The 18419-nt window shown below is 42.3% G+C and overlaps 1 protein-coding gene across 4 annotated transcripts in view; it reads left to right on the top strand.

Annotated features, from left to right (window-relative positions):
- CLTCL1 (clathrin heavy chain like 1) overlaps positions 1–18419 on the top strand; it is a 100713-nt gene that overhangs the window by 29662 nt on the left and 52632 nt on the right. For all 4 annotated transcript variants that reach the window (XM_064578009.1, XM_064578010.1, XM_064578007.1 and 1 more), the window contains exons 4-5: positions 7474–7635; positions 10698–10811. In XM_064578009.1, the coding sequence (XP_064434079.1) occupies positions 7474–7635; positions 10698–10811 (276 nt within the window). The remainder of the gene's footprint in view (positions 1–7473; positions 7636–10697; positions 10812–18419) is intronic.

Below are 18419 nucleotides of genomic sequence, written 5' to 3'. Positions count from 1 at the left end.
GGCCTTGTCTCCTGGGACACTTGTGATACACCATCAGCAGCAATTGTTTAATATCACAGCTGCCTGTGGGGATGTTAATAGTTGAGGCAAATAAGAAGCCAGCTAAAAAAAATTAAAAGGGGGAGCCTGGGTGGCTCATTTGGTTAAGCGACTGCCTTCGGCTCAGGTCATGATCCTGGAGTCCCTGGATCGAGTCCCGCATCAGGCTCCCTGCTTGGCAGGGAGTCTGCTTCTCCCTCTGACCCTCCCCCCTCTCATGTGCTTGCTCTCTCTCATTCTCTCTCTCAAATAAATAAATAAAATCTTAAAAAAAAAAAAAAGAAACCCTTTTTTAAAAAAAAAAATGAAAAGGAAAAGCTGTGGAATGAGGTGTTCATAGGGGGCTTTCAAAAGTTTCAGCATATTCTTGGGAATCTAGAAGACCAGGTACATGCACAGAGCTGTGCACCTGCCCAAGAAAGAATTGACAAGGCCGTAAGCTCTGTCTGATCTTGAGGCTCTGTACAAGCAGGATGTGAAGGCTGAAGGCCAATGCAGTATTGTAAGCTGCCTGCCAGAGTATTGAAGGCATGTCTCAACACACATACACTCTCTCAGCAAAGGCTGAGCCTCAAGGCATTTAAGGAATCTCTTTCAAATTATTAACTGACCACTAAGCTCAGTAGAGACCTCAGTGACCACATATGACAAAGAATACAGACTCTGCAGAATTAGTTCAGGAAATTTGTTAAACTACAATAAGCCCAGGAAGGGGAGGAGTATCTGATTTCGAGAGTTGTCACTTTGTTATTTAAAATTTCTAGCTTCCAACAACAGCAGCAAAAATGAAATATGCAAAAAAAACAAAGTATAGCCCATACTCAGAGGGGGAAAAAGTACTCAATAAAGACTGTTTTGAGGAAGCCCAGACATTGGAGTTACTTTCAAAAAGATTGTAGTCGCTATTTTAAATATTTTCAAAGAACTAATGGAAAGCATGCCCAAAAAACTAAAGGAAAGTATGAGAATATTGTCTTTCCACATAAACCATAACAATAAAGAGCCAGGAGTATTAAAAAAAAAAAAAAAACTTATGGGATGCCTGGCTGGCTCAGTTGGTAGAGCATACAACTCTTGGTCTCAGGGTTGTGAGTTCAAGCCCCATGTTGGGCACAGGGCCTACTTAAAAAAAAAAAACAAACTCATAGATTTGTGGAATGTAATCAAGTGGGCTAATACACATACTGGAAGTCCCACAAGAAGGAGAGAAAGGGGAAGAAAGAATATTTGAAGAAATAATGGCCCCAAATGTAGCAAATTTGATGAAAACCATTAATCTACATAACCAGGAACCTCAAAGAGATCCAGTCTGCCCCAGATTGGCAGAATATTAAAAAAACAAACAAACCATAATCCAACTATATATGCTGTCTACTGGAGACACACTTTAAATTCAAAGATAGAGTAGGTTGAAAAAAGGATGGAAAAGATATACCATGCAAATTGTACCCAAAAGAGCCGGATTGGCTCTCTTAATATCAAATAAAATAGACTTTAAGATAAAAATTGTTACTGGGGCACCTGGGTGGCTCAGTAAGTTAAGCGTCTGCCTTTGGCTCAGGTCATAATATCAGGGTCCTGGGATCGAGCCCCACATCAAGCTCTTTACTCAGTAGCAAGTCTGCTTCTTCCTCTCCCTCTCCCTCTGTGATCTCTCTGGCTCTCACTCTCTCTCAAATAAATAAAATCTTTAAAAAAAAGATAAAAATTGTTACTGAAAACTTATATACAATGTTCATAGCAATATTATATATATATATATTTTTAAGTTTTACTTTTTTTTTAGAGAGGGAGCAGGGAGGAGCAGAGGAAGAGAGAGAAAGTTAAGTAGGCTCCATGCCCAGTGCAGAGCCCAGTGCTGGGCTAGATCTGGCAACCCTGAGATCATGACCTGAGTCGAAATCAAGAGTTGGATGCTTAACTGACTGAGCCACCTAGGCACCCATTAAGGTTTTTGGGGTTTTAAGATTTATTTATTTATATTAGAGCCACTAATGAGGGACGTGCAGAAGGAGAGGGAGACAGTCTTTAGTTCTGCACTGAGCACGGACCCCAGCAGAGAGCTCAATCCCACAACCCTGAGATCATGATGTGAGCCAAAATTGAGAGTGGGACATGTACCTGAAACAGCCACCCAGGTGCACCTCCCCTTAAGTTTTAATTTAAATTCCAGTTAGTTAACATACAGTGTAATATTAGTCTCAGGTGTACAGTATAGTGATTCAGCACTTTCAGTACAACACCTGGTGCTCATCACAAGTGCACTCCTTAATTTAATTTGCATCACCTATTTAACCCATTTCCCCCACCCACCCACCCATCTCCCCTCTGGAAACCATCAGTTATAACATTATTTACTTTACCCAAAAGGTGATAAATGCATAAATAAAATGTACATCCATACAGTTGAATATTTATTTGACAATAAAAATAAATGAAATACAGTTGACCCTTGAACAACATGGGTTTCAACTGCATGGGTTTACTTATACACAAATTTTTTTCAGTAAATACAGCATAGTACTGTAAATATATTTTGTCAACATTTTCTTTTCTCTAGCTTTATTAAGAATGCAGTGTATAATGTAACATACAAAATATGTGTTATTTGACTATATGTTATTGGTAAGGTTTCTGGTCAACAGTAAGCTATTAGTAGTTAAGTTTTTGGAGAATCAAAAGTTATACTGGACTTGGTTATGTCAGGGGTCCATGACTCTAACCCTCGCATTGCTCAAGAGTCATCTGTACTGATATATGCTATATACCATGACCATGCTTAATCTTGGAAATATTAAGCTAAGTGAAACATGTCAGCACAAAAAAAAAACCCACGTATGATTCCATTTTTATGAGACATTCAGAATCTACAGAGATAGAAAATGGATAAGTAGTTGCTTTGACTGGGGGTGGAGCGTGGGAGGTGGGAATGGGGATTGGCTGCTAATGAGGTTTCTGTTAAGGGATGAAAGTGTTTTGAAAGTACATTGTGTTGATGGTTGTACAATCCTGTGAATAAACTAAAAAACATTGGATGGTATATTTCAAATGAATGAATTATATGGTAAGTGAATTATATCTCAATAAAGTTGTTAAATATACCTTTAGGAATCATGGTCATTTATAAGGAAATCGTGTTTGAAAAATATTTTAAAAGAAAAGATTATAAATCACGGTGTTACTTATTTGTGCTTTACTGACAAAAATAAAAACCAACAAAAAAATCCAAGCTAAAAACTGTATTTATTCTCACTACACTTCTGACACCAAAGGTGTTGGCTTTTCTACACCAACAATTCTCTCATTCTCTGTGGACACCCAACTGGATGTCCAAGAATTAGTGCAGACCCCACAAGTTAAGGGTTCAATCCCACAAGACTGCCCCCATGCCTTCAGATGCCAGTCTCAAGTCCCAGGCCACCAGCACCTCTGACCAACAAGCTATAAATCGGGTTCCCACAACCCCCTTATCCGGTTTGTTAATTTGCTAGAATGGCTCCTATAACCCAGGAAGGCACTTTACTTACTATTACTGGTTGATTAAAAAGAATACAGCTTAGGAACAGCCAAATGGAAGAGATGCATAAGGCAAGGCAGGGAGGAAAGGGGTATGCATGGAGGGGTATAAGCCCTCCACCCTCCCAGCACCTTGATGCTAGGAGCTCTTGGAACTCTGTAATTCAGGGGTTTCTATGTAGATTTTCATTGGTCATTGGTGATTAACTCTGTCTCCAGCCCCCATTCCCTTTCCTAGAGGTCAGGATGTGGTGGGACTGAAAGTTCCAAACTGGAAGCTATCTAAGGCCCCCCCTAAGCTTTTGTGTCATGGTGATATGAGTGAGAGGTACATCATCATGGAAATTTCAAGGGTTTTAGGAGTTCTGTGCCAGGAACAAGGGACAAAGACTTATTGTATCATACTATCAAACAAGTATTCAGCAATAACAACAAAAACCCATGGGCATAAGGATGGACATGTAGACCAATGGAATAGAACTGAGAGTCCAGGAATAAACTGTACATCTGTGGCCAATTGATTTTTTTAAAGATTTTATTTATTTAGAGAGAGAGACAACATGAGCGGGAGGGGCAGAGAGAGAGAAATAGAATCTCAAGCAGACACTATGCCGATGCGGAGCTCAATCCCAGGATCCTGAGATCATGACCTGAGCTAAAACCAAGTCAGATACTTAACCAACTGTGCCACCCAGGCGCCCCTGGCCAATTGAGTTGTGATAATTGTGGCAAGACCAATCAATGGGGAAAGACTATTCTCTTCAACAAATGGTGCTGGCACACCAGCATATTCAAATGCAGAAGAATGGAGTTGGATTCCTACCTTGCACCATATATAAAAATTAACTCAGGGCTCCTGGGTGGCTCAGTTGGTTGAGCATCCAACTCTTGATTTCGGCTCAGGTCATGATCTCTGGGTTGTGAGATTGAGCTGGGCCTGGAGCCTGCTTAAGATTCTCTCTCTCTTTCTCTCTCCCCCTGCCCCTCCTCCAGCTCTCACTCTCTCTCTCAAAATAAATAAATCTTTAAAAATCTAAACTCAAAATGGATTGAAGACCTAAGTATAAGAGGCAAAATTGTAAAACCTTTAGAAGAAGATGTGAAGAATGTTCATGACTTTGTATTTGGCTATGGATTTTTAGATATAATACCCAAAGCATGAGCAACAAAAGAAAAAATAGGTAAATTGGACTTTTTAAAATTAAAAACATTTGTGAATCAAAAGACATGGTCAAGAAAGTGAAAAGACAAGACTTACAGAATGGAAGTGTTTGTAAATCAGGTATCTGAGAAGAGTCTAGTATCTAGAGTATATAGAGAACACTTATAACTCAACAACAAAAAGATGTCCCAATTAGAAAATGGGCAAAAAGACTTGAACATTTATCCAGAGATATACAAATAGCTGACAAGCACATGAAAAGGTGTTCAACATCATTAGTCACTGGGGAATTGCAAATCAAAACCACAATGAGGTACCACCCATTGGGATGGTTGTAATTTTTTTTTAATGGGAAATAATGAGTATTGGCAAGGGTGCAGAGTTATTGGAATCCTTGTATGTCAGTGGGAATGTAAAATGGTTCAGCTCCTGTGGAAAATAGATTGATGATTCCTCAAAAAATTTAACATAAAGTTACCATTTGACCTAGCAATCCCACCTTCAGGCATTTATCCAAGAAAAATTATGAAAACACATCCATACAAAAACTTGTGCACAAATGTTCATAGTAGCATAATTTGTAACAGCTAAAAGATGAAAACAACCCAAATGTTCATCACTGGATGAATGGATAAACAAAATGTGATTTATACATAAAATGAAATATCACTCAGCCCTAAAAAAGAATGAAGTACTGAAACAGGCTACAACATGGATAAACCTGGAAAACCTCACTGAGTGAAACAAGTCAGACACAAAAGGCCACATATTTTGATTCCATTTATATGGAATATTTAGGTAAATCTGTAGAGACAAAGACTGGTGGTTGCCAGGGGCTGGGGGGCAGGGAGATGGGGACTAACTTTTAATGGCACAGGGATTTTTTTAGATGATGAAAATGTTTTGAAACTACACAGAGGTGATAGATGCACAACATTGTGAATGTTCTAAATGCCACTGAATTGAATCCTTTAAAATGGGTAGTTTTAGGTTATGTGAATGTCATCTCAACAAAAAGGAGACAGGAGGAGAACATGGAGGGTGGATTTTGGCCCACAGGCCAGAGTTTGCAACCTCCTGTCTAAGTGTTTGTAAATGTTTCCCCTTAGAAACAGCTTTTCCTTTTCACCTTGTGACCTCCTACTCCAGCTTACCTGTCACCAGGAAACCTTTCTGGCCTACCAGACTGAGAGAGCTGAGTCACAGCATCTTACTCTATCCTGGGCCATAACACTTAGCACCCTCTACTGCTTCCTTGCCAGAAACCCTTATCATGTGTCCTTAAGGGTCTGGGTCACGTTCATTTTCCTTATCCTTAGCCCCTTGCATGGTGCCTGGCACAAAAGGAAGCATTTTTGCATTGAGTCTCTGTCAGCTACAGTCCTCAATATGCCCTTTCCCAAAGCTCACAACACTCAGCACCCCTGCAAGGTGGACTTTACCAGGCAGGAGCCTTAAAGCTCAGAAGCAGATCCCTGGCCCAAGGCTAGACATGTAGCCTCTGGGTGGGTCCATGAGGACAGGCAGTGCAAGAGTCCAGGTCTCAGTCTTGATCTCAGGTGTTCGCTATGCCCCACCTCTTCTTGGCTTTAGTCTTCTCTAGCATTGGGATTCAAAGGTACTGTCTCTGTATTGTCTCCAATCTTCCCATCCTCACCTGGGAGGGAGTGTCTTGTCCTGTCCTTACTCTTACTTAAAAATTTTCTTGTTCATTCTTCTGTTAGAGTGCACACATTTGTCTACCAGTTGCTTCCCTATTTCTCCCTCCTTCCAGCCCTTGGCAACCACTGGTCTACTCTTGTCTCTCTGGATTTCCCTATTCTGGATATTTCATATATCCATTTGTGAATGGCTTCTTTCACTTCACATGTTTTCAAGGTTCATCCATGTTGTAGCATGAATTGGTACTTTGCATAGTACTTCAACATAAGTCTCTGCAGTACAAAAGTATAAAGGACAGGTTCTTTAAAAAGAAAAATGTTGAAGCCTTTGTTTCCCTTTTTAAGGAGTGGGGGTAGGTGGCAGATACACTGAGGATCTGAATTTACCTATAGACTGCATGGGGGCTCATTCGGCTGGGGTGGTGATTTGATTGTTGAATTCTAGGAGCTTGAGCTGTGATGCTGTCATGTCTCATTTAGTTGTAAACGTCTCTTTACTTAGCTTTTTGAGCATTTGACATCGGATACAAATACATTGAAATTCTTTGCTAGAAAATGTAAGTTCTATGTTTTATAAAAGATAGTAGCCTTATTGGGGTTTATTAAATATAATTTTTGCTATTTATAAATTTCAGAAAACCCAATTATCAAAATTAGCCCATAATCTCTTCCTCCTGATTAAACTACTCTTTTAACACTTTAGAGTTTTTCTTCCCAAGACTTACTTTATATGAATATTTATGTGTATGCATAGAATGTATGTATATATAGATTTACATATACAAACATTGAATGTACAGTTACACATATACACAGACATACGTATAAATGCATACCTATGTGTATACACACATTTTACGTTTAACAAATTGGGACCATCTCTCTTACTGTTTTGTAGTCTTATTTTTTTCCCTGGTGTTTGCAGCCATCTTTCCACGTCAAATTTAGAGTTATATCGTGTCGTTAATATCTAACAGGCTTGTTTTTTTATTAGAGAAACTATATCAATGTATGAGACTTTCATTTTAGAAACATTTGTTTTGACAATTTATATCCTCTCTTTTCTTTCTTTCATTGCAAAATGTCTTGTCTTAGCAAAACCGTGTAGTTGGGGCAATGCAGCTCTACTCTGTGGACAGGAAGGTTTCACAACCCATAGAAGGCCATGCTGCTGCTTTTGCAGAGTTCAAGAGTGAGGGGAATGCCAAGCCTGCCACTCTTTTCTGCTTTGCTGTACGTAGTCCCGCAGGGGGCAAGGTAAGCTCTCCACTTTGTCTTCTCCCTCAGAAAAATGTCCTGAGTCAGTGTTATGAGTCTCTACAAGTGTAAATTGGTAGCTACTTAGCCAGCATTTCAAAACCAGTTTATAATTGGGAGTGGGCAACGGTCTGCAGGTGCTTCATGTAAATAAAGGCTCTTAACAGTATTTAGAACAACTCACCTATTGTCATGTTGGTGGTTTCACAGCCAGTCTTTGTAAAATCAGTAACGTGAGGTCAGCTACCAATTAATTGGTCCCTTTGCCCTAAAAATCCTCATTGAGAGTCTGTTGAGCATGGGCTAGGCACACATGGTTTCTGCTCTCACACAGCAGTCTCATGGAGGCAACAGCTGTGAAAGAACCAGTGCATGCTATCCTAACCTAAGGCGAGAGTCCTATGTGGTTCTGGCCAGGTGGTGAGGTTGGGGTGGGACCCCAGGGGAGCTGCAGAGAGGAGGCCATGCTCTGGGAGCAGGCTGAGTTTTATTAGGCTCGAGCACATGTTTGGCAGGGCTGCCATGGGCAGAGATGTGAGGTATAAGAGTTCAGGATGTTGGGGAGACCTGCGGTTCCAGGGTTGCATCATTCACCTGAAGAGTGGCCTCCCTAAAACATGGTCCTTATCTTAGTATACTCTTGTCAGTAATACTTCATGAAATCATTATTTTGAGGTGGTCACTAGCCCTGAAGTGTTCCCCAAAGAAGAACACTAAATCAGTATGTGGTCCCAAACTTCCTCATCTTAAATATTCTTTTTTTTTTTTTTTAAAGATTTTATTTATTTATTTGAGAGAGAGAGAATGAGAGACAGAGAGCACGAGAGGGAAGAGGGCAGAGGGAGAAGCAGACCCCCTGCTCAGCAGGGAGCCCGATGCGGGACTCGATCCCGGGACTCCAGGATCATGACCTGAGCCGAAGGCAGTCGCTTAACCAACTGAGCCACCCAGGCGCCCCATCTTAAATATTCTTAATTGGATACTTTGGTCTCCTGTGTAATATACATCAGGCCCTCCTTAGTTGAGAACCAGTAGAAAAATAGGAGTCAGGCAAAAATATCAGCCTGCACAAAGAGCTTGCTCTACCCTATCACTTTAGACTTAGGCTTTCTGCCTTGTCACAGACAGAGCCGGGCAGCCACAGGCATCCTTGCAAGGGCAGAACCTGTCCCACCGAGCTCCCTGTGAAGAAGAGCACACCAGAACAAGCCCCCTGTAAGACAGGTGTGCCCACTTACCTCCTGGACTCAGCTGTGAGGCAGGCAGGTCCCCTCAGGGTAGAGCTGTGGCTAGGAATGGTCTTCCATGGCGGGGACCCCCACAGCAGTCTTCCCAAGTGCCGCCTCATTTTATGGTTGAATCTCACTTCCCCTACTACAGTGGCAGGTGTGGTTCCCTTCACTAGTTTTCTCAGCCTGTGCCCCTTGCAATCCAGCCCAGCTGCACTTATGGGAATGGCTCAGTAGTCTCCTCATGTGGATCTGAGTTTTGTCTGGACTCCAGTTCCTTGTTCCTTTCTCACAGTCAGGTACCACTTGTCCATAGTTGCGCCCTTCTCCCACCACCTCCCAAAGAAGCCTGGCTTCCTTACCCATGCCCCCACTTCTGTTGACAGTGCCAACATCCTTCCCAACTCCCAAGGAAGAAACCATGGTTCTTGAGCTCCATTCTGTTCTGTTGCCACTGTCCATCCGCTAGCAAGTCTCACATCTGTGGCAGATGAGGCCCTTGTTACTCATATTTGGGTTAGAGAATAGTCATTTATTTATTTTTTTTTTTTAAGATTTTATTTATTTATTTGAGAGAGAGAGAATGAGAGACAGCATGAGAAGGAGGAAGGTCAGAGGGAGAAGCAGACTCCCTGCCGAGCAGGGAGCCCGATGCGGGACTCGATCCCGGGACTCCAGGATCATGACCTGAGCCGAAGGCAGTCGCTTAACCAACTGAGCCACCCAGGCGCCCCGAGAATAGTCATTTATTAGATCCTCAGACCCACCCCACCCCTCAAAAAGAATTTTCCCAAACTACCATTTCTCTTAAAGTGCCTGTATGCTAGGAGTTTTAGTCTCCCTGCATCTTATATATATATATTTTAAGATTTTATTTATTTATTTGAGAGAGAATGAGATAGAGAGCATGAGAGGGGGGAGGGTCAGAGGGAGAAGCAGACTCCCCGCCGAGCAGGGAGCCTGATGCGGGACTTGATCCTGGGACTCCAGGATCATGACCTGAGCCGAAGGCAGTCGCTCAACCAACTGAGCCACCCAGGTGCCCCTAGTCTCCCTGCATCTTAACTCGCAGTGGCCCCTGCTCGCTTGTTACATCAGCCCTCCCCTTCTAGCCCATCTCTCTGCTTACCTCAAGCCTCTTTGGTGTTTCCCCCCTCCTCTCTGCCAGGCCAAATCCAAACTATTCTCTAAGTGTACAATTGTCAGTTTCTTCTGCTGGACACACCCCCCCACCCAACCCTTGTTTTGTGTCTCTGATTCACCCCTACTGATTTTTTCCAGACTTGTTTTAGCTTTGGTACATTTTCATTGGATGAGAGGAACTTGAAGGTGTTCTGATAAAAGCAGGGATGGAGGCCCTTATCCACTCTCATTCTTCCTGATTCTCCAAAGATTCTTATGCACCTCACTCCCCCCAAGCATAACCTTGAGAAACTCTCAGGCCTTTGGCACAATCGACTGTCTTGTGAGTTTGGCATTCAGTTACAAGATCTTGTCTGCTAACAGATTTTTGTTAGCCTGAGCCATGTCCAGGAGAGCCCCTTGTTTCATGGGCTTCTACACTAAAGCCCAGAGAGGGGACTTGGCCAACATGCTGGAACTAAATGTTGCTCAGGTTTCTGGTGTTGGTTTTTCCTGTGTCCTTGATGGTGGGCAGCAGGTTAGTGAATAGCATGAGCACTCCAGCCAAGAGACTATCTTGTTTTGTTTGAATGTAAGTTTTATCATTAGCCCTACAAAGCATGGGCTGTGGCTCTGCTTACCACTGGGCATTGGTTAGCATCAGTCTGCCACCAATATGTTTACTTGGATTGACTTATATCTCTTCTCTAGTTGCACATAATTGAAGTTGGACAGCCTGCAACAGGAAACCAGCCTTTTGTAAAGAAAGCTGTGGATGTGTTTTTCCCTCCAGAGGCTCAGACTGATTTCCCAGTGGCTATGCAGGTATGAATGTGCTGCCCACTACATGAGTTAGAACAAATATGGATCAGCGGGGGGAGGGGAACAGCAGGTAGCAGGTTCATGTGCTTCAGAAGATGCCTGAATAGATAATATTAGAACATGGCGAAGAAAACGTCGATGCTCATGTTCTAGCTCATGCCATTTTAACATTCTCTGGAAAGGAGCACTCTTTTCTACAAACAGGGACTTTGTCCAGCTCACATACCAAAGTCCCAGGCCTTTTCCTTTTTATTATAAAAGATTAGATGTTCACTGTAGTACAGAAATATAAAGAAGAAAACAATCTCTGTAGCTGAACCAATTAGATGTAAAATACATCAAAGATTTCACTACTTGTCATATTTAAAAAGTTAGGTACACTTTCTGAACAAAACTGGGATCATATTATATTTGTAAGATTATAAATCTACTCTCCCTTTTTACTCTTTGGTCAGTACATCATAGGCATTTGGTATGACATAAGGTATGACATTCTTTGTTAATATTTTGAGAAGTAAACATTTATTTTTAGGGATGTACCATAATTGTAGGATGGCTTAGCTATTTGCTTTTTTTCTGTTCTCAAATATCTGACAATACTTGATGATTTCCTTTCTAATTGTTTTTTTTAAAATGGTAATTTTTTAAGCTTGATTTCTAGAAATATAAAGGTATGTGATCAAATGAATTTTTTTCCACAAAGTGAAATTGGCTTTTTTAGAGAAATACATGTTGCCCATAAATTTCAAATAGTATCAGTAAACATAACAATAGAATTAAATAGCAACTGAAATCCTACCCTACTGATAACTGTGACTGCCCCTTTGGAAGTATCTTCATATGCATGCATTTATGAAGATATATATAAATGGAGTCTTTTTTTTTAAGATTTTATTTATTTGTCAGAGACAGAGCGAGAACAAGCAAGGGGAGCAGCAGGCAGAGGGAGAAGCAGGCTCCCCACTGAGCAAGGAGCCTGATGCAGGACTCGATTCCAGGACCCTGGAACCACGATCTGAGCCAAAGGCAGAGACACTTAACCAACTGAGCCACCCAGGCGTCCCTACAAATAGAGTCTTATGAAATGGCTTGGCACTGGCCTTCAGCTTTATGACCTTCTCTAACTGTGTCATAGACCGTTCCATACCAGTTAAATGTATATAATAGCCCCGGATGCGGAGGTGGGGCACGTGAAGGGAGAATTTACCTGTGGAGTTCCCAGCGGGTCTCTTCTGCCTGATGTCCATCAGCTGGCTGTACCCTGAGACACATGAACTCCAGCGCGCCCGCTCACCTGACCTTTTGTGGGATGGGTTGTGGACATTTCAGGGTTTCCCTTGTTCCCCGGGAAGAGTGCACATAAGGACCACACACAGTCTCCAACTTCAGTGGGGTGTCCCTTGTCCCTTGGCACAGACAGTGCAGGTGTGCAGGCCATAGGTCGGAGGTGCCTACTTATCCCCACCTGACAGCACTTCTCTGCTCTGGCTCCGTGAGAACCAAAGTTTGGGACATCAGCATCTGAGTTAGTGATGCGCCTTGTCACAGGACGTCAGCATTCAGAGAAAGCAGCAGGCACTTTTGGCACAATGTCATCTTCATGTCAGGACTGAAGACAAGGTTTCTTGAATCGTTCATCGGCTCTGGATAAGAAAATGCAAACAAGACCAGACCACCCTGAGCACCCACGAAACCAGCCTGAGATGTAAGAAGATCTGGATCTCTACAAACAGAATATCGTAGGCAGTTGGTTTTGAGGTACGAAGTGGGGAGCCGTGATTCCGCGGGCAGATATCGGAGGATAAACGGCAGCGGGAGGGTGGCTGGCCATGGGGATCCCACACCGCCGGTGAGGGACAGCCTCACACGCTGCGGACGGGGCACAGACTCGCAGACCGGTACCGGTGGGGAAAGGACTCTAGGGCAGCCCCCCGGGGCGGAATCCCGGAGCGGCGGGGTCGTGTGCACGCGAACTGGGAGCGGCTGGCGGTTTTCGAAGCTCAAAGGGCAGAGATGTGCCCTGACGTGGAGGCAGGACTGGGAGCGCTGTGGAGGGGTGCACAACCCAGGACGCTGCAGTTTATAGCAGCACGGACAGAAACGGAGACGGTGTGGCCTGGAGAGCTCACTGAAGAACAGACTATGATCTCTGTGCTCTGAGGCAGAGGGCTGGAAACGGTCTCTTCTGCTCTGACTCGCGGAAGAGATGCGGAAAGCCGCCAGGGAAAGCCGCCAGAGAACAAAAGCCCCAAAAACTGATTCCCGCTGAGCCCATCCCCCACCACAGGGGCGCAGGGCAACACCGCCCAAATAGGGTTGCTTGAGTAACACCGCGGCAGGCCCCTCCCGCAGAAGACAGGCTGGGAAAACAAGAGGCCAGCAACTCTAAGGTCCCAAGAAAACAGGTGTATCTTGCTTGGGTTCTGGTCAATAATTTGGACTCTATACATTCCCTCAAACACCCATCAACAGAATGACTAGGAGGAGGAGCCCCCAAAATAGAAAAGATTCAGAGATTATGACTTACGCTGCAGATTTACAAATGGATGCAGATATAACCAAGATGTCGGAGATGGAATTCAGGCTAGCGATTGTGAAGACAATGGCTAGAATAGAGAAATCAATTAATGGCAACATAGAGTCTCTAAGGGCAGAAATAAAAGCTGAATTGGCAGAACTTAAAAATGCTATCAATGAGATCCAACCAATCTAGATAATCTAACAGCTAGGGTAACTGAGGCAGAAGAGAGAATAAGCGACCTGGAAGACAATATAATAGATAAAAAGGGAAAAGAGGAGGCCAGGGAAAAATAACTCAGAATCCATGAAAATAGAATCAGAGAAATAAGTGACACCATGGAGCATTCCAGTGTCAGAATAATTGGAATCCCGGAGGGAGTGGAGAGAGAGAGAGGACTAGAAGATGTATTTGAGCAAATCGTAGCTGAGAACTTCCCTAATCTGGGGAAAGAAACAAACATTTGAGTCCTAGAGGCAGAGAGGACCCCTCCCAAGATCAAGGAAAACAGGCCAACACCCCGGCATGTAATAGTAAAACTTGCAAATCTTAGAACCAAGGAAACCAACTTAAGGGCAGTTAGGGGGAAGAGATTCCTTACGTACAGAAGGAAGAACATCAGAATAACGTCAGACCTATCCACAGAGACCTGGCAAGCCAGAAAGGCCTGGCAAGACATATTCAGGGTACTAAATGAGAAGAACATGCAGCCAAGAATACTTTATCTGGCAAGGCTTTCATTTAGAATGGATGGAGAGATGCAGAGCTTCCACGACCAGCAGAAGCTGAAAGAATATGTGACTACTAAGCTGGCCCTGCAAGAAATATTAAGGGGAGTTCTATAAAAGGAGAAAGACCCCAAGAGTGATATACAACAGAAATTTACAGGGACAGTCTATAAAAACAACATCTTCACAGGCAACATGATGACAATTAATTCAATATCTTTCAATAATCATTCAACGTGAATGGCCTAAACGCTCCCATAAAACGGCACAGGGTTGCAGATTGGATAAAAAGACAGGACCCATCCATATGCTGTCTACAAGAGACTCATTTTGAACCTAAAGGTACATCCAGACTGAAAGTGAAGGGATGGAGATCCATCTTCCATGTCAGCGGACCTCAAAAGAAAGCTGGGGTAGCAATTCTTATATCAGACAAATTAGATTTTAAACTAAAGTCTGTAATAAGAGACACAGAAGGACACTATATCATTCTTAAAGGGTCTATCCAACAAGAAGATCTAACAATTGTAAATATCTATGCCCCCAACATGGGAGCAGCCATGTACATAAGCCAATTGTTAACCAAAATAAAGAGTCATATTGATAACAATATGTTAATTGTAGGAGACCTCAATACTCCACTCTCAGCAATGGACAGATCATCTAAGCAGAAAATCAACAAGGAAACAAAAGCTTTGAATGATACATTGGACCAGTTGGACCTCATAGATATTTACAGAACATTCCACCCTAAAACAACAGAATACTCATTCTTCTCGAGCGCACATGGAACTTTCTCCAGAATAGACCATATACTGGATCACAAATCAGGTCTCAACTGATACCAAAAGATTGAGATGATTCCCTGCATATTCTCAGACCACAATGCTCTAAAACTGGAACTCAATCACAAGAAAAAATTTGGCAGAAATTCAAACACTTGGAAGCTAAAGACCACTCTGCTCAAGAATGTTTGGGTCAACCAGGAAATCAAAGAAGAACTTAAACAATTCATGGAAATCAATGAGAATGAAAACACATCGGTCCAAAACCTATGGGATACTGCAAAGGCGGTCCTAAGGGGGAAATACATAACCATCCAAGCCTCACTCAAAAAAATAGAAAAATCCCGAATTCACCAACTAACTCTACACCTTAAAGAACTGGAGAAAAAGCAACAAAGGACACCTAAGCCATGCACTAGAAGAGAAATAATTAAAATTAGAGCAGAAATCAATGAATTAGAAACCAGAAACACAGTAGATCAGATCAACGAAACTAGAAGTTGGTTCTTTGAAAGAATTAATAAGATTGATAAACCACTGGCCAGACTTATCCAAAAGAAAAGAGAAAGGACCCAAATTAATAAAATTATGAATGAAAGGGGAGAGATCACGACTAACACCAAGGAAATAGAAACAATTATTAGAAATTATTATCAACAACTATATGCCAATAAACTGAGCGATCCGGATGAAATGGAGGCCTTCCTGGAAACCTATAAGCTGCCAAGACTGAAACAGGAAGAAATTGACAACCTGAATAGGCCAATAACCAGTAACGAGATTGAAGCAGTGATCAACAACCTCCCAAAAAACAAGAGTCCAGGGCCTGATGGATTCCCTGGGGAATTCTACCAAACATTCAAAGAAGAAATAATACCTATTCTGCTGAAGCTGTTTCAAAAAATAGAAGTAGAAGGAAAACTTCCAAACTCATTCTATGAGGCCAGCATTACCTTAATCCCCAAACCAGGCAAAGACCCCATCAAAAAGGAGAATTTCAGACCGATATCCCTGATGAATATGGATTCCAAAATCCTCAACAAAATCCTAGCTAATAGGATCCAACAATACATTAAAAGGATCATCCACCACGACCAAGTGGGATTTATCCCCGGGATGCAAGGGTGGTTCAACATTCGCAAATCAATCAGTGTGATAGAACACATTAATAAGAGGAGGGAGAAGAAACATATGGTCCTCAATTGATGCAGAAAAGCATTTGACAAAATACAACATCCTTTCCTGATTAAAACTCTCCAGAGTATAGGGATAGAGGGAACATTCCTCAAGTTCATAAAATCCATCTATGAAAAACCCAGAGCGAATATCATCCTCAATGGGGAAAAGCTGAGAGCCTTTCCCTTAAGATCAGGAACACGTCAAGGATGCCCACTCTCGCCACTATTGTTCAACATAGTACTAGAAGTCCTAGCAACAGCAATCAGACAACAAAAAGAAATAAAAGGTATTCAAATTGGCAAAGAAGAAAAACTCTCTTTTCGCAGATAACATGTTACTTTATGTGGAAAACCCAAAAGACTCCACCCCCAAATTACTAGAACTCATCCAGCAATTCAGTAATGTGGCAGGATACAAAAATCAATGCACAGAAATCAGTTGCTTTCTTATACACTAACAACGCAACTGTAGAAAGAGAAATTAAAGAAACGATTCCATTTCCAATAGCACCAAAAACCATAAGATACCTCGGAATAAACCTAACCAAAGAGGTAAAGGATCTATACTCTAGGAACTACAAAACACTCATGAAAGAGATTGAAGAAGACACAAAAAGATGGAAAAACATTCCATGCTCATGGATCGGAAGGATAAACATTGTTAAAATGTCTATGCTACCCAGAGCAATCTATACCTTCAGTGCCATCCCAATCAAAATTCCAATGACATTTTTCAAAGTGCTGGAACAAACAATCCTAAAACTTGTATGGAATCAGAAAAGACCCCGAATCACCAAGGAAATGTTGAAAAAGAAAAACAAAGCTGGGGGCATCACGTTGCCCGATTTCAAGCTATATGACAAAGCTGTGATCGCCAAGACAGCATGGTACTGGCACAAAAACAGACATACAGACCAATGGAACAGAATAGAGAACCCAGATATGGACCCTCAACTCTATGGTCAAATGATCTTTGACAAAGCCGGAAAAAACGTGCAATGGAAAAAGACAGTCTCTTCAATTAAATGGTGCCGGGAAAATTGGATAACCACATGCAGAAGAATGAAACTCGACCATTCTCTAACACCACTCAGAAAGATAAACTCAAAGTGGATGAAGACCTCAATGTGAGACAGGAATCCATCAAAATCCTAGAGGAGAACATAGGCAGTAACCTCTTTTTTTTTAAGATTTTATTTATTTATTTGAAAGAGAGAGATAGCGAGAGCGGGAACACAAGCAGGGGGAGTGGGAGAGCGAGAAACAGGCTCCCTGCCGAGCAGGGAGCCCAATGCGGGACTCGATCCCAGGACCCTGGGATCATGACCTGAGCCGAAGGCAGATGCCTAACGACTGAGCCACCCAGGCGCCCTGGCAGTAACCTCTTTGACATCGCCCACAGCAGCTTCTTTCAAGATACATCTCCAAAAGCTAGTGAAACAAAAGCAAAAATGAACTTTTGGGACTTCATCAAGATAAAAAGCTTCTGCACAGCAAAGGAAACAGTCAACAAAACAAAGAGGCAACCCACAGAATGGGAGAAGATATTTGCAAATGACACTAAGATAAAGGGCTGGTATCCAAGATCTATAAAGAACTTCTCAAACTCAACACCCCAAAAACAAATAATCAAGTCAAAAAATGGGCAGAAGACATGAAAAGACACTTCCCTGAAGAAGACATACAAATGGCTAACAGACACATGAAGAAATGTTCATCATCATTAGCCATCAGGGAAATCCAAATCAAAACCACACTGAGATACCACCTTACACCAGTTAGAATGGCAAAAATGGACAGGGAGAGAAACAACAAATGTTGGAGAGGTTGTGGAGAAAGGGGAACCCTCTTACCCTGTTGGTGGGAATGCAAGTTGGTACAGCCACTTTGGAAAACAGTGTGGAGGTGCCTCAAAAATGTAAAAATAGAGCTACCCTATGACCCAGCAATTGCACTCCTGAGTATTTACCCCAAAGACACAGATGTAGTGAAAAGAAGGGCCATATGCACCCCAATGTTCATAGCAGCAATGTCCGCAATAGCCAAACTGTGGAAAGAGCCGAGATGCCCTTCCACAGATGAATGGATAAAGAAGATGTGGTCCGTATATACAATGGAATATTACTCAGCCCTCAGAAAGGATGAATACCCAACTTTTGCATCAACATGGATGGGACTGGAGATTATGCTAAGTGAAATAAGTCAAGCAGAGAAAGTCAGTTATCATATGGTTTCACTTATTTGTGGAACATAAGGAATAGCATGGAGGACACTAGGAGAAGGAAGGGAAAAATGAGGGGGGGATTGGAGGGAGAGATGAACCATGAGAGACTATGGACCTGAGAAACAAACAGGGTTTTAGAGGGGAGGGGGGTGGGCGGATGGGTTAGCCCGGTGATGGG

This window comes from Mirounga angustirostris, unplaced genomic scaffold, assembly GCF_029215605.1.
Source record: "Mirounga angustirostris isolate CCGP_5_RB_7025 unplaced genomic scaffold, mMirAng1.0.hap1 SCAF_14, whole genome shotgun sequence".
NCBI classification, from domain to species: domain Eukaryota; kingdom Metazoa; phylum Chordata; class Mammalia; order Carnivora; family Phocidae; genus Mirounga; species Mirounga angustirostris.
The sequence above is the reverse complement of the archived record's forward strand: the minus strand, read 5'-3'. Positions and strand labels throughout refer to the sequence as shown.